The sequence below is a fragment of the Pempheris klunzingeri genome, chromosome 15 (genome assembly GCF_042242105.1).
Source record: "Pempheris klunzingeri isolate RE-2024b chromosome 15, fPemKlu1.hap1, whole genome shotgun sequence".
Taxonomy (NCBI): Eukaryota; Metazoa; Chordata; class Actinopteri; order Acropomatiformes; family Pempheridae; genus Pempheris; species Pempheris klunzingeri.
This window is the reverse complement of record NC_092026.1, coordinates 1,080,063-1,095,889: the sequence shown is the minus strand read 5'-3', so window position 1 is coordinate 1,095,889 and position 15,827 is coordinate 1,080,063. Positions and strand designations below refer to the sequence as shown.

General features: G+C 44.1%; 1 protein-coding gene across 11 annotated transcripts in view; it reads left to right on the top strand.

The window, feature by feature from the left end:
* The window catches only part of LOC139213735 (disks large homolog 1-like), a 112,212-nt gene that overhangs the window by 19,168 nt on the left and 77,217 nt on the right, over nucleotides 1-15,827 (top strand). For 2 of the 11 annotated variants that reach the window (XM_070844348.1, XM_070844347.1), the window contains exon 4: nucleotides 5,401-5,472. The exons of the other annotated variants lie outside the window; for them this stretch is intronic. In XM_070844348.1, the coding sequence (XP_070700449.1) occupies nucleotides 5,401-5,472 (72 nt within the window). The remainder of the gene's footprint in view (nucleotides 1-5,400; nucleotides 5,473-15,827) is intronic. 11 annotated transcript variants of the gene reach the window in all.

Below are 15,827 nucleotides of genomic sequence, written 5' to 3'. Positions count from 1 at the left end.
CTGAGCGATGTGACCTGCTGCCTCGTCTGTCTGCTGGTGTTGTTGCCGTTTGATGCTCGCTCTGCTTTCCCCGCTCTTTCTTTACCATCTACATGATGTGTTGAACATGTGAAAGGATTATTTGAGTGGATGTTTCCTCCGGTTTTTGTTTTCTTTAACTTTTTTTGGTCAATTTGTGAATTTTCTTCTTAGTACCTCTTAAACTACAACTTGAATGTCAGAGAATATGAGAGGGTTTTCCCCATAAAAATTGTGTGTTTTCTTGTAATTATAATCTCAGAGAATATTTTTTATTTTCCCATGAAGTTATTCTGTTTCCTCGTAAATATGCCTCTTTAATCCCAGAGAATATGAAGGGTTTTTTCTCATAAATTTACCACTTTAACCAAATTTGGAAATTTGAAACTTTAATCTCAGAGAAAATGTGAGTTTTTTCTCGTAATCACTTCAATCTCACAAGATTCAAGTCTGCTTTTTGTAAAATTTGTGAGTTTTTTCTTAATTATATCACTTTAATCCCATGGAATATACAAGTATTTGTCTTGTTAAATTTGTGATTTTATTTTTTTATAGTAATTCAAAAAAAGACTTTTTCTTGTAAACGTTTTTTAGTTTGTTCTTGTGAAGTTGTCACTTTAATCTCAGAGAACTTGGGAGGCAGAAATAGTCAGAATAGAGTAACATCAGCAACATGTATAAAATAACATCACACAGCATCCACATAGAGCTCCTGCACACTCGTACCTGGATGCAGAACACCTGGACAACCATAAATGTCCCCAGAGGGAAGGCTTCCACACAGTCTGTCCACAGACTTTTGGCCACCTGTCCACCGTAAAGATGATGAAATCAAACGAAGCGATCTGTCGTCTCTTTACCGTCGTCTCCCTGTAATCCCATATTTTCATAACAGTTTATGGGATTAGCCAGAAATTGGAAAATAATCCACAAAATGTAATTTTTCTGTCCTGATATGAAAATGACTTTTGAAGCCAAAGTCTGAGGAGGAAACGGAGGGATGTGCTGAATTATTATCAGACAAAGGGATCAAAATAGGTTTATTTTTATTCATTCATCTGAACGTTTATCACTTTTTCTTACCTGAGGTTTACTCAAATAGGTGCAGGAAGTCAGTTTCTCATAATCTGATGTTTTTATTTCACGTTATTTTAACACAAACAGGTTTTGTGGAAATGAAAATGTAAAAAAGTTTTTAATTTTCATTATAATTTTTACTCAACACTCACAAACCATGTGTAGAGAATAATAACGCTGTAGTGGAATTACATTTCCATTTTCTAGTTTGCATATTGTTTTAATAGAGTAACCCAGAGGCTTAAAGTTCCTCCAAATGTGTGAAGAAATAGTTTTTGTAGCCATGTTTGGAAACGACGGTTAGCACCATCACAAGATCTGGAGTGGTCTCCACTTCCTGTGTCCTGAGTGGGCGTGGTCTCCTGGAGGTATCTATCGATGATCTATCAATAATCTATGTATGTGATCTCCAGCTGACTCCGACCCGTTCAGTGTCTACCATCAGTCAGGCTGGAGCTCAGTGCAGGTTGTAGTCAGCTGTTGTTCAGGCTACAAACAGCTGTTAGCCTGTTAGCTTCCATGCTAACTAGCTCAGGTGCAGCAGGTGCAGAGTGACAGCTTTCTATCAGAAGCAGCTTCAGAGTCTCTGAGGACGTCACTTTGTCTCCGGCTGCTCTTCAGACACCCAAAGCTTCTGTTTAGGTCTCCCTCAGAGCTCAGGTCCTCCTCAGAGATCAGGTCCTCCTCAGAGCTCAGGTCCTCCTCAGAGCTCAGGTCCCCCTCAGAGCTCAGGTCCCCCTCAGAGCTCAGGTCCCCCTCAGAGCTCAGGTCCTCCTCAGAGCTCAGGTCCTCCTCAGAGATCAGGTCCTCCTCAGAGATCAGGTCCTCCTCAGGTCCTCCTCAGGTCCTCCTCAGAGCTCAGGTCCTCCTCAGAGCTCAGGTCCTCCTCAGGTCCTCCTCAGAGCTCAGGTCCTCCTCAGGTCCTCCTCAGAGCTCAGGTCTCCCTCAGGTCCTCCTCAGGTCCTCCTCAGAGCTCAGGTCTCCCTCAGAGCTCAGGTCCTCCTCAGGTCCTCCTCAGAGCTCAGGTCTCCCTCAGGTCCTCCTCAGAGCTCAGGTCTCCCTCAGAGCTCAGGTCCTCCTCAGGTCCTCCTCAGAGCTCAGGTCTCCCTCAGAGCTCAGGTCCTCCTCAGGTCCTCCTCAGAGCTCAGGTCTCCCTCAGGTCTCCCTCAGAGCTCAGGTCCTCCTCAGGTCCTCCTCAGGTCCTCCTCAGGTCCTCCTCAGAGCTCAGGTCCTCCTCAGAGCTCAGGTCCTCCTCAGAGCTCAGGTCTCCCTCAGGTCTCCCTTAGAGCTCAGGTCTCCCTCAGGTCTCCCTCAGGTCTCCCTTAGAGCTCAGGTCTCCCTCAGAGCTCAGGTCTCCCTCAGAGCTCAGGTCTCCCTCAGGTCTCCCTTAGAGCTCAGGTCTCCCTCAGGTCCTCCTCAGAGCTCAGGTCTCCCTCAGGTCTCCCTCAGAGCTCAGGTCCTCCTCAGGTCCTCCTCAGGTCCTCCTCAGGTCCTCCTCAGAGCTCAGGTCTCCCTCAGGTCCTCCTCAGAGCTCAGGTCTCCCTCAGAGCTCAGGTCCTCCTCAGGTCCTCCTCAGAGCTCAGGTCTCCCTCAGGTCTCCCTCAGAGCTCAGGTCCTCCTCAGGTCCTCCTCAGGTCCTCCTCAGGTCCTCCTCAGAGCTCAGGTCCTCCTCAGAGCTCAGGTCCTCCTCAGAGCTCAGGTCTCCCTCAGGTCTCCCTTAGAGCTCAGGTCTCCCTCAGGTCTCCCTTAGAGCTCAGGTCTCCCTTAGAGCTCAGGTCTCCCTCAGAGCTCAGGTCTCCCTCAGGTCTCCCTTAGAGCTCAGGTCTCCCTCAGGTCTCCCTTAGAGCTCAGGTCTCCCTTAGAGCTCAGGTCTCCCTCAGAGCTCAGGTCTCCCTCAGAGCTCAGGTCTCCCTCAGGTCTCCCTTAGAGCTCAGGTCTCCCTCAGGTCCTCCTCAGAGCTCAGGTCTCCCTCAGAGCTCAGGTCCTCCTCAGGTCCTCCTCAGAGCTCAGGTCTCCCTCAGGTCTCCCTCAGAGCTCAGGTCCTCCTCAGGTCCTCCTCAGGTCCTCCTCAGGTCCTCCTCAGAGCTCAGGTCCTCCTCAGAGCTCAGGTCCTCCTCAGAGCTCAGGTCTCCCTCAGGTCTCCCTTAGAGCTCAGGTCTCCCTCAGGTCTCCCTTAGAGCTCAGGTCTCCCTTAGAGCTCAGGTCTCCCTCAGAGCTCAGGTCTCCCTCAGAGCTCAGGTCTCCCTCAGGTCCTCCTCAGAGCTCAGGTCTCCCTCAGGTCCTCCTCAGAGCTCAGGTCTCCCTCAGGTCTCCCTTAGAGCTCAGGTCTCCCTCAGGTCCTCCTCAGAGCTCAGGTCTCCCTCAGGTCTCCCTTAGAGCTCAGGTCTCCCTCAGGTCCTCCTCAGAGCTCAGGTCTCCCTCAGGTCTCCCTTAGAGCTCAGGTCTCCCTTAGAGCTCAGGTCCCCCTCAGAGCTCAGGTCTCCCTCAGGTCCCCCTCAGAGCTCAGGTCTCCCTCAGGTCCCCCTCAGAGCTCAGGTCTCCCTCAGAGCTCAGGTCTCCCTCAGAGCGTCACCTGTTACCAGGTAGATTTACTAAAACCTGAAAACAGCCCAGAGGAGCACAAGGCCAGTTTACTGTCAGAGCAGCTGAACTACAGCAGGATTATTATGGGATGTTTTCCCAAACATACAGTAGCTATGTCTGCTTTAAGAACAAACCTCTTGGCACGGTTCTTTGAGGAGGTCTGCTGGTGTTAATGTCTCTCAGTTCATACACATGATCTAAAGTAACGTTCACCCTGACAGCGCTGCGTGTTCCTGCAGACTGCTGGACTCTGAACGCACCACATAGAACTGACTCACTTCTTCACAGTGCAGCAAAATGTACCGCATTGCTTCATTTCAGCTGTGTGTGTGTGTGTGTGTGTGTGTGTGTGTGTGTGTGTGTGTGTGTGTGTGTGTGTGTGTGTGTGTGTGTGTGTGTGTGTGTGTGTGTGTGTGTGTGTGTGTGTGTGTGTGTGTGTGTGTGTGTGTGTGTGTGTGTGTGGACTGATAACCATGGACTCTGCAGCTGTCTCATTTGCTCACATTGTGTGTATTTCTAGTAGTTTGTGAGGTCATAATCAGACAGTGTTTTGGGAGTTGTTCTGTAAAGGAGCTAGGCTAGCAGTTTCCCCCTGCTCCCAGTGTTTGTGCTAAGCTAGGCTACAGACGTCTGACTCAGGAGAAAACCTGAAAATGTTGGGCTGTTCCTTTAAAAGATTGAGCGAAGCTTGGCCTTTAAATCTTTTGTTGTTTTATTCCGTCCAGTCCAGTCATGAGCTTTGTGTCGTCTGCTTCAGGAAGAGGAAGAGCGTGGTATTGTCACTGAACATGACAGAGCTGAGTCAGCCTTTTGTTTTAGCCTACAGTGCTCAGGTGTGGGTCACATGGGGGCAAAGGTTACCTGTTTTATACCTGTTTGCGGTGCCAGATGAGTGGGGGTTTACCCACAGTCGGCTCTGGGGTCGGCGGCGTCCACCACCTTCACTCAGACTGAGATATCTCCACTAATGTTCACACGTTACTAAGATGGAGTTCTGACAGATTTCATTATGAAACAACATATGTACACATTAGAAGAAACGCTTCCAGTAAAGGGCAGGGAGGGGTCGGGCGACGGGCTTCAGATTTTCCCAACAACAAGACTAGAATTGTGCTTCACAGTTGAATTATTGAACGAGTTGAATTATTGAACGAGTTAAACCATTAAATGGGCAAAATATAGTGAATCCAGTTTTTTCTTAAATGATTCTTGAATCCTTAATCTTAAGTCTTGAATCGTCGTCTCTCTAGATTAAAGAGTTTGGTCTGACCTGCTCTTTGTGAAAAGTGTCTTGAGGTAACGTTTGCTATGAATTGGGGCTGTATAAATAAAGATTGATTGATTGATTGATTGATTGTTGTTGGTCCAGTTGACACGAGGCTAGACGGTAAAAACAGTTCTGTATAAAACACAGGAGAGACTGTTGTGAGGATACATCAGAAACACGTGAGCTTCAGGCAGCAAGAGTTGGACAACAGGTTCAATGAGAATGAATTAGTTTAGTGATTCGCCGGCGTTCAGAGAAATGGTGTTTGCTAAAGTTTTTACAGCCGCTGTGTTTTCTGCTGTGATAATCTCCACCCGTCTGGCACTGAAACGGGCTCAAAACAAACCACAGGAGGTGGAAAGTGATCCAGTGTGAGCCCGGTGTCTTGTTTGCATTGAACTCCTTCTCTTTCTTCCCTCTTTCTCTGATCGTAAACACAACGTGGTCCCTCGTAGGACTCCCCCCTCCTAAATGAAATCCTGCACACGTTGGCGCAGGCCAAACGCCCGCCGGGCCGTGACGGACAAGTAAGTACCGGTTCCTGCCGTTGGTGGGAGGGGGTGTCGGTGTTGCCACCTTCGCCGCATGTCCCATCCAGTCCTCTTCATGTGCTTTGGACCATCGGAGGGGGGCCGGGGGATCTGGGTCCGGGGTCAGGTTGGCCCAGACGGCCTCAAGGTGTCGCTGTAGTTTATCGGCGTCATAAACGTGGAGTCTGAATGTGACCGAAGTGAAACCAGAGGAGAAACCAGAGGAGAAACCAGAGGAGAAACCTCGCAGGTCAAATTAGACAAATAAATTTACTTTTTAAATAAATAAAAAACATTTTTAATTTCAAGTGTCCTTGGGTTTTTAGAAAGGCGCTATATAAATGCGAGCTATATAAATAAATGTGGCTCTCTGAAGTAAAACAGAACTCCGTTTTAAATGTGACTCAATATCCTCACTTTGTTAACTGATGATGAACATTTAAAAACACATTTCCTTCAGAATTTTGTTGTATTTTTGTGTTGGCAAAAGCAAAATCTAGCTGAAGTAAGAAAATGAGAGCAGGAAGATGTTCAGTTTTATTTATTTAGCATTTTGAGAATGAGGTTGAAAAGTCATGGCAAAAATAAAGTAAAAAAATATTTAGAATAAAGTAGAAATGTTGAACAAGAATAAATTATTTAAGATTAGAATTATTTTAATGAAAATAATAATAAATGTACAACAATAACTCAGCTTTCAACAGGGTCGGCTTCTTAGTTCATCTCTTTAAACATAAGATAAGTAAAATGTTGAGTGCCAACTAATAAAGGAATGAAACACTTTGAATCTCAAATCAACTGATAATTTGAGTCGCTGACTTTCAGCCTACAATCTGATTTATTTCCAGAAGAGTCGTGATGTAACTGAAGCAGCTTTCTTTTGATTATTTATTCTGCTGCGTTTATGAACTGACCAACAGATTTACATTCAATAAAGATCCTTAAAGAGGAAAAAGAACCCTAAAAGACAGCAGAGGGCTGAAACTTTCTTGTCGTCATGTATAAATAATAAATATTGAAATCTAGACATTCAGAGACGGATGTAGATTTGTTCTGACTTCTACACACCTGTCGACCAGGTGTGCTTTAGGTTATGTTAGACGTTATTATATTTAAAAGCGAGACTCTCCGGTCGTCTCAGTTTCCAAAGTTTTCCCCTCTGGTTCCTTATTTCATCAGCAGGTAAAGACTCCGGACGCAGCGGCGACACGTTGAGGCAGTTTGTGCTGGGTTCAGGGGTCATGGTTCATTGTGCTTCATTCATTTTTGGTTCATGTTGTCGGGTCTGAACAGTACACCTCCTGTCCTCAGAGCTGACGGACGGACGGACGCAGCGCAGATATTTAAATTATGATTTGCTCCACAATATCAGATTCACAACAGGGAAACGATCAGCGAGCCTCAAACTGAAGCGTTATCTTTGAATCAGTCCAAGTCAACACTTCAGTCGACTGAATGTTAAGATCATCCCTTCGTCGTCTCTCAGACATCAGAGCTTCACATTTAAATTTGGTTGCAATAGCACAAAGAAGAAACAGCAAAACTGTTTAGCATTTCAGAAATACCACAAAGTCACTGGTTTGGTCCAGAGACGTTCGGGTCCAAAAGTGGTGACGACTCAAACTGTGTTGACGTGGCAGCGAAAAAAGGGATGTTAACGGATTCAAAATGGCAAAAAATCACTGTAGACCAAAGATGTCTGTCCTTTTATGGATCGACTCGTTTGGAGCCACAGAATCCAGGAAAAGAGGATCTGTGGAGGACGGACAGATCAGATGATGCTGCTACGGCGCCACCTATCGGCCAGATGGCACCAAATTTGCCGCGGTCACTCAGACATCATATCTTCACACGTCCACCAGATGTGGAACATAACTCTATAAAGTACAGAAGGTCTGGTCGAGACGTTCTGGACGATTACTCAGATATTGTGGGAGTGGCAGCAAAAAAACAGATTTAGACTCAAAATGGCGGAAAATCAGTTTAGACTCAGATGGACGTGACTTTTACCAACAGAATCGTTCAAAAGCACAAAGCGTTTGATTAACTATCAAATCTGATGACGAGTACTCAAATTTTGTAGGAATTGTATTTTCAAAATGGCGAGAAATTGGTCAACAAAACAAATGGGCCTGTTTGGAACTTTGTATCTGGGACGGATCAAATGTAGAGTTCGTTTTAGCGCCACCACCTGGCAGAGTTTCACCAAAATGAACACTGCGACGTTGCCAAGTGTGAAGCCGATCAGATGAACAGTAATACTTCTACATCTACTAAAACCTCTTAAGTAACGTATTGAACAGAAGCTCTAAACAAACCGTCAGTTATGTTTGTAAAAAACAAAGATGAAAAAAGGCCTCCTGACCTCGGGACCCACCACGCTAGTTTTCAACAAGTTGCTTCAAAATAAAAACGAGACGTGGAAGCAGCTCGTCGTTAGTTTGGGTTCGGATCCGACTCTGAGTCTGGATGCTGTCGCTCGGAGCGCCGGGAGCTGTACTGGTGTTCAGGACCCTCATGGTGGTGGTTCATGTGGATTTGAGTTGTGCTTTGTGTGCAGGCTGCAGTCACACTGTGACTCTTCAGGCTCCTGTTTGTGTTTTCATGTTGTTCTGCTTCAACAGGCCTCATCACATCTGTTCATGTTTAAAGTTGTTAAGCAGAAATGACTGAATGTTGGACAGTTGAACGTTCGCACCGGCTGCAGGTCGTTCAGTCGACTCGGTTTGACCGGTTACAGAATATTTAATGACTCTGACACATTTAATGTAAATGAGACGGACGGCAGCGACCACCTGCAGCTCTGTTTGTAGCTGCTGTGACATCTGCAGGCAGCTCACAGCAACATCTGGTCGGATTCATCTCAGGGCAGGAAACACCTTCAGCTGTTATTACTGTCGGCTGCATTCATCTAAACTAGTTAAAGGTTATTTTAGTGTCAGAAAGAAAGAAGAAAAAGATTAAGAGATGAATGGGGAAATATAAAGAGGGCTAAATAAGTAATAAAATATAAAGAAAAACTATTAAAATGGTGAATGTGGAAATATAATGGGAAATAAATAATGTTAAAGGTATGGAAATGTAAAAGTTTTCATACATTTTCACACTTATTTGTTTATATTTATATAAGGAGAATATAATTTTCTGTAGAAATTACTCAATTTATGTTTAATTTTTACGTGATCATTTTATTATTTTATTTATTTCTTCCTTTTTTTAAATCCTTTCCCCTGAAGGCCAATCTGTCAATCACCCAGCTGTGGGCGGGACTTCCTGTGGTCACTTCCTGTGGTCATGAATCCTAACATACTGAGAGCTTTTATTTTTATCTTATTTGTCCTTTTATTTCCACATTTATTTTCTTTTTCTTTCACATTTGTTTTCTTTTTCATGGCACTCCTGTGACTCTGTAGCACACATGCTGATAACGGTGTTAACAGCCTCAGGAAGTATTCGTATCCTTTATTTAAGTAAAAATACTAATAAGTAAAAGTACTGATACATACCACAATGTGAAAATACTCCATTACACGTAAAAAAGACTCTTTGTGTTCCTACAGAAATTTAAAGTCTGGTTTGTATTTTTATTAAAATACCAAGAAACTCCACTGACGGATGATTTTCAGTGTTTCATCTCATTGCTGTGATGACGTTCAAATGAAATTAGATAAACCTTTATTGATCCCTGGTGGGGAGATCTGGTCGTTGCAGCAGCACAGGAACAGACATGATCACCGATAAGTAGAAAATACAGGAACGATCAGAGAGATGGATGCATTAGGAACTGTGGAAGAGTATTTGGAGACAAACAGTAAGTCTACAGTGTTCACCAGACTAATGCATGATATGATTAATTCATGGTAGTTTGTCTGTATTATTATTTTGATCCCTATTATTGATGTCATGGAGATGTAATAGAGGAGTGTAACAGAATATATAATATGTGACGTGTGAAGAAGGTGAAGTGGACTCTGGCCAGGAAATAGTTCCCACTCACAAAAGCACGCAGGTTGACTTTTTGACACGTAGGATTTTGTACGGATCAAACAAAGGAGATGTAACGTGTTAATCAGACGGTTTCTCCATGTTTCCAGTCTGTATGCTGACACAGCTGCTGTGGTCATGGAAAACCTGGGAAAGTCACAGGATTTGGAGCCTGTTACAAACAACAACCGTAATATTAATAATAATAGTAACTATGATACTGATGAGAAGAACATGACTGAATAACATGATAATAATGAATATATGAATCATAATAACAGACTAATTGTGACTAGAATGATTGGTATTAGTAAAAAGAGGCAGTGGACCAGTTCCAACACTTTTACTACCTACCAGTCATTCAGACACCAGGATGTGGACAGAGAGGCTCATGGGGAGAAACACCTGAGATCTCCTTTTAACTATTAAATGATTGGGATGAAAGAATAAATGACTGAATAATCTGGTGAATGTTAAAGATGAAGAAATAAACAATAATATTATATCAGACGGCTCATGTCAGTGTTACATACAAAAAATTAAACTGCATCCATATTTACACGTTCTGTATGTTCATATACACGTTTACATCCTGGTATGTGTGCCGACGTTAGAGCTGTAATGATTAGTCAATTCATTCATCATTTATTGATAGATTTAGTCTTTTTTTAATAGAAAAATATCAAATTCTCTGATTTTAATAGTTTAAATGAAAACTTTCTCCAGTTTCTGCCGTCCTTTCTGACTCCTGCTCATCTCCAGTTTGACCTGTTATGTTCAAAGAAAATCAGATTTTCCAGCCTGTTGTAGTTTCAGTGTGTAAAACGCCGCTGACATCACTTCCTGTGGAGCGCTGAATGTTTTATATGGAGGAACGACGCCATATGATGACACACATGACCGATTTCACGGAGCTGTGAAATATTCATGCTTGTGATTCCCACCCGCCCACACTGCCTCTTCTCCTGCTGCTGCAACGAGCACTCCTTCCTCCTCTTCCTCCTCCTCCTCCTCCTCCTCGGCCATTTGGTGTTGAGTCATACATGTAACAAGAAGCCGTTAGTGTGTTTTGAAGTTGTTGCGTCTGAGCGTCCCCTGTGACTAACGAAGCCGTCAGCAGCCGCCTTGATGAGATGAGTTTGAGGTCTGATGTAGAGTAGGACGACTCAGCGTTGCTGTGGAGCCACACGTCCACCAGTTCTGTGTGAAGTCATCAATCATCGTGATTACAGCGGAAACGATCAGCCCGTTAATTATCTGAGTGACAGTCGGTGAATCAGTAATTATTTTAAAGTCATTTTCCAAGACAAAATACACAAATTTGCTCTCAAATGTCAGAATTTACACACTTTTCTCACTGAAACTAAAAGTTAAATATCTTTGGGCAAAGTAATTTGACTTTGAGCTCTTAAAATAATCGCGTTGGACATTTTAAATTATTTTCTGATAGATTATTGACATCAGAATTACTTGATTTATGGGGAAAATAACTGGCAGATAATTCAAGCTATCAAGTTGTAAACAAAGCTATTCGCCTAAGTTTTGGTCTCACACGGTTCATCAGTTTGTCTGATTTTCATACACATCTATATTAGAACCTCTTTGTTTTTTTAGAGTTGGATTAATATGTCATAGCGATCTTAAACATGTGGCCCCGGCCTGTTCAGTAGGAAGATTTCATGTATTTTGGACATTACTTTGTATATTTTGCACACACTCAGTAATAAATGATAACATTTGAATGAGACAGAGAAGCTTAACAACATGTTGAGACATAAGACGAATCATTTTTAAACTAGAAGTAGCATATTTAAGTCTAAATATTAAAGCTAAATTAATTGTTTTCAGGTGTTCGATAATAAAAGCTGTTAAAACTGAACTCAAACTGTCTGCAACATTTTCAGTGTTTTGTTTGAGCTATTTTTTTTAGTTTAATATGCTCTTTTATGAACATTTATATATTTAAAAAACGTATAAATGTGCTTTACTTACACAATCAGAAAGTATGATGATGCTGCCTTCACGTGCTGTTGGAATAAATCAGTTTTCACATGTAGGGTCCAGTTGGGTGGTGTGGGGGGGTCACTGCAGTAGACATTAGTCAGTCTGTAGTTACCAGAGTCCTTTTACACACACACACTCTCACCTCCCCACTGCTGAGGATGAGTAATCTAAGTTTGACAGAGCTCAGATTTCCCACCGCTGTAAACGCAGCGTCAGAGCGGAGGCGCGGGGTTCGGTGAGTCCGTCTGCCGCCGGCTGAGCTCCGGACACCGGGATGAAGGAGGACCGGGGGAGGGAGGCGCTGGCTCTGCGGTGAGCACACTCTCTCTCTCCGGTAGATAGTGTCGGTGTGTCGGTGTGTGAATGTGCCGTTTTACCTTTTAACTGGCTGGCTGGAGCTCGCGCAGCAGGAGGGACGGCACGCGATGAGATGCTGATGTTCCCGGGCTTTACTCCCGGCTCGGAACGATGGACTGCATCTGTATTGTCACGACTAAGGTAACGACTGAAAAAACACATTAAATACCAACACACACACGCGGTGGACGGCTCTTTTACTTCAGCAGGAGTCTGTGTTAAATTCGGCATGTGTCAGATCCACCAAACTGCTCTAATTATAGTAGAAAACCTACTTTTTCAAACGCTTCGCTTCTCAATCCCGCAGCCTTTTCCAGGTAAAATAACACAGCAAACCAATGGAGGCTGGTGATAAACTGTGGCGACCAAATTAAAAAAAGTTAACTGTCAACAGAAATACGGTGTATCTCCATAGATCACATGAATGCCGAATTAAAGGGAACAGTGTCCACATGTAAAGACTGCTTTTCTGTATTTTTCCAGTGAAGCGATTTCTGGGACAAGTCAGGGATAGTTAATTGGTCACATTTCTTAATAGTAGTTTGGAGCAGGGCTTTTTAAACGTTTTGTCAGCACCACGGGAACGTTAGATAACTAAAACTGTACTGTAGTTCGACCCTTAATTATTGCTTCATTTTGTCACACATGTTAAGTCCAAGTCATGCCTTCTGTATTGATTACTAACATTCCAATTATCAGCTAATTGTTCCCAGTTGCTATCGGCAGTTTGTGATGTCTAGCTGCTCTCTCTGTGTTTTTAATTGACTTTTCCTTTTAAACATGATGGTGAAAGTTTAAAGCTCGGCATCAGCGTTGTCCTTTCATGTCCTCTTATTATCTAGAAGTCACATTATCGACCTTTTATTCACCCAGAAAAATTCACCCAGTTTAAGATCTGACCTGTTTGAGGAGAAGTCCATTTCTCACCTGCCACACATCATTTCAGGCCGGGTCAGGCCGTCCCGAACAGACAACCTTGTGCCTCTGTATCATCCAGGATGTTTTGTGCTGATCTTGGTTCTCAAGCACTCCTGGAAAACCTGGGAAATACCTGGAAGATGGGAGTACAAATGAAATATCCTGGAAAGTAAATAGTGTCAGAGATCCTGGAAAAGGGTGCGTTCAGGTTCAGATGGTATTTATTCGTTGAAGGTGTTTTAAACGGACAGCTGTGTCATATTGTGAAAATCCCTTGTTTTCCCACACACCCTGGAAAACCTGGAAAAGAGAGACCAGTGGGAAATACGATCATTGGAGCTGACACGATCCAAGACACACATACCTAAAGTGATTGTTGGAAAAAATGTAGTTAATGTGGGAAAATGTCAGCGTGCAGTGATGGATGCAGCAGCACATTAATTTATTTAACAACACAGCAGATGTATGAAGTCACATGAACACGTTTAATCAGAGGCTTTATTGTGATTTGACAGCAAAACACTGTTGTTTTTAGTAGTTGCTGCCAGTGGAAACATAAATAATAGAGAAACCAAATAATACAGAACAAAATAATGAGTAAAAATAAACAAAGTCTCTCTGGAATTCAGTATGAGCTGCTTCTGTAAACATCCAGGTCAGTTTGTCCCTTTAGAACCAGAAACAGGAGTCTGCAGGATCCTGCTTCATGTGCAGCTGGATGGTGGTTTTTGTTGTTGTGTGTCCTTGGACTAGCTAATGTAAACCAGTGAATCAGTTTATTATTTCATCTATTAGCCACCAAGAACATGATTTGAGATATTAGGACAGTTGTTATGATAATTAAAGAAAACCCCAGATATTTGTTGCAGGAATCAGTCATGTAACTGAGTCATGGCCCCCTCTGGGCTGCTGTCCACCTGCTGTGACCTTTGACCCTCAGCTGTGTTTCTGTCTGGGTTTTGACGCTACGACCATCAAAAGTCAGAACAGTAGGATTCGTCCGCAGCAACACTCGGCTGTGCTTTGCTTCATTTTGACAAGAACCTCTTCAGAGAACACTTGAGGTGAACTCTGGGTCCTATTTGTTTATCTTCTGGTTTCTAAATGATTGCCAGGTACACAACGTGGTGGAGTTGTTCCAGTAGAAACAGCAGTTATATCGCTCTCTGCAAACACACCAGACTCCACTGACTAAAACAGTAATTGTAGCTTGCAGATTCTGGAAGCTGCTGGTCTGCTGCCGCCTCCATCAGCCAGCGTGTTTGTGTTATTGTCTGACTTCTGTTTAGTTCAGATCTGAGCTAAACCTTTAAAACAGCAACTATTCAAGCAACTCCCAAAGAAAATGACTGTTTTTGTCAATGGAGTCTGGTGCTTTTGCACAGAGGGATTAAAACAGCTTCAGGTCCTTGATGGAAAGGGCCGTGTGACGGCAAGGAAGAGCGAAAATATTCTGAGTACAGCGCACGCGTGGGGGCGTACTGAACGCCGCCATAGACCTCAGACAACCAGACTTGAAACAATACGGACTGTCCCTTTAAGTGATTGATGAGTGAAGGGAGCGGAGCAGACAGACGGTGATGCCAACGTCCTTCATATCTACTTGTGTGTGTTTTCCCTGCAGCCGCACAGACAAGGTGTTAGAGCCCCAGGTAGTGTGTGTGTGTGTGTGTGTGTGTGTGTGTGTGTGTGTGTGTGTGTGTGTGTGTGTGTGTGTGTGTGTGTGTGTGTGTGTGTGTGTGTGTGTGTGTGTGTGTGTGTGTGTGTGTGTGTGTGTGTGTGTGTGTGTGTGTGTGTGTTGGGACTATTTTCAGCTCCTTATTAACTGAGTGCTGCAGCTCTGTGGCTCGGCAGGACCAAACACAGTCGACTCTAAATCCAGCCGCCCTGCTGCTGGTCACGTTCCTACACACACACACACACAGGTCTTCACATCAACATGTTAACACCACGTCCGTCCACGGCGGGGCTGAAGTTTACCTCGATCACCTCCCTTAATCTCAACTTTAGATCTGAAGACGACTCATCTGGTTTCCTGATGTCTTTGTGGTGGGAAGCTCAGTCTCCCAGCGTTGGCTCTCATGTGTGTGAGCGGCTCTGACAGGAGGGAGAGTGTGTCCCGTGCAGCCGTTTGAGTGACTGAGGTGTATTTGGTGGGTTGAGACCTGCGAGAGTTCTTGTTTAGTTGTAACTGAGCGGCTGTGGCTCAGAGGTGGGTCATCGATCAATCGAAGGTCAGCGGTTCAGTCCTCAGCTCTCCTCCAACTTGGACTCCTGCTGTGAATGTGATGATGTGAATGTAGTGTAGAAGCTCCGAGCGGTTAGAATGAGCAGAAAGAAGCTGATTAAACACAGACTGTTTACCATCGACTGCACTCGACCTGCTGCCTGATGACAGAGACCTCAGGTGGAAGCTGTGGTATCACCTCACTGTCTATGTACATGTTAACGGTAACCGACCACAGTGTGTCAGTGTGTAGTGGAGGTCTATAGTGTGTGTGTGTGTGCTAGTTAGTCAGTGTGTCAGTGTGTAGTGGAGGTCTATAGTGTGTGTGTGCTAGTTAGTCAGTGTGTCAGTGTGTAGTGGAGGTCTATAGTGTGTGTGTGTGTGCTAGTTAGTCAGTGTGTCAGTGTGTAGTGGAGGTCTATAGTGTGTGTGTGTGTGTGCTAGTTAGTCAGTGTGTCAGTGTGTAGTGGAGGTCTATAGTGTGTGTGTGCTAGTTAGTCAGTGTGTTAGTGTGTAGTGGAGGTCTATAGTGTGTGTGTGTGTGCTAGTTAGTCAGTGTGTCAGTGTGTAGTGGAGGTCTATAGTGTGTGTGTGCTAGTTAGTCAGTGTGTTAGTGTGTAGTGGAGGTCTATAGTGTGTGTGTGTGTGCTAGTTAGTCAGTGTGTCAGTGTGTAGTGGAGGTCTATAGTGTGTGTGTGTGTGCTAGTTAGTCAGTGTGTCAGTGTGTAGTGGAGGTCTATAGTGTGTGTGTGCTAGTTAGTCAGTGTGTTAGTGTGTAGTGGAGGTCTATAGTGTGTGTGTGTGTGCTAGTTAGTCAGTGTGTTAGTGTGTAGTGGAGGTCTATAGTGTGTGTGTGTGTGCT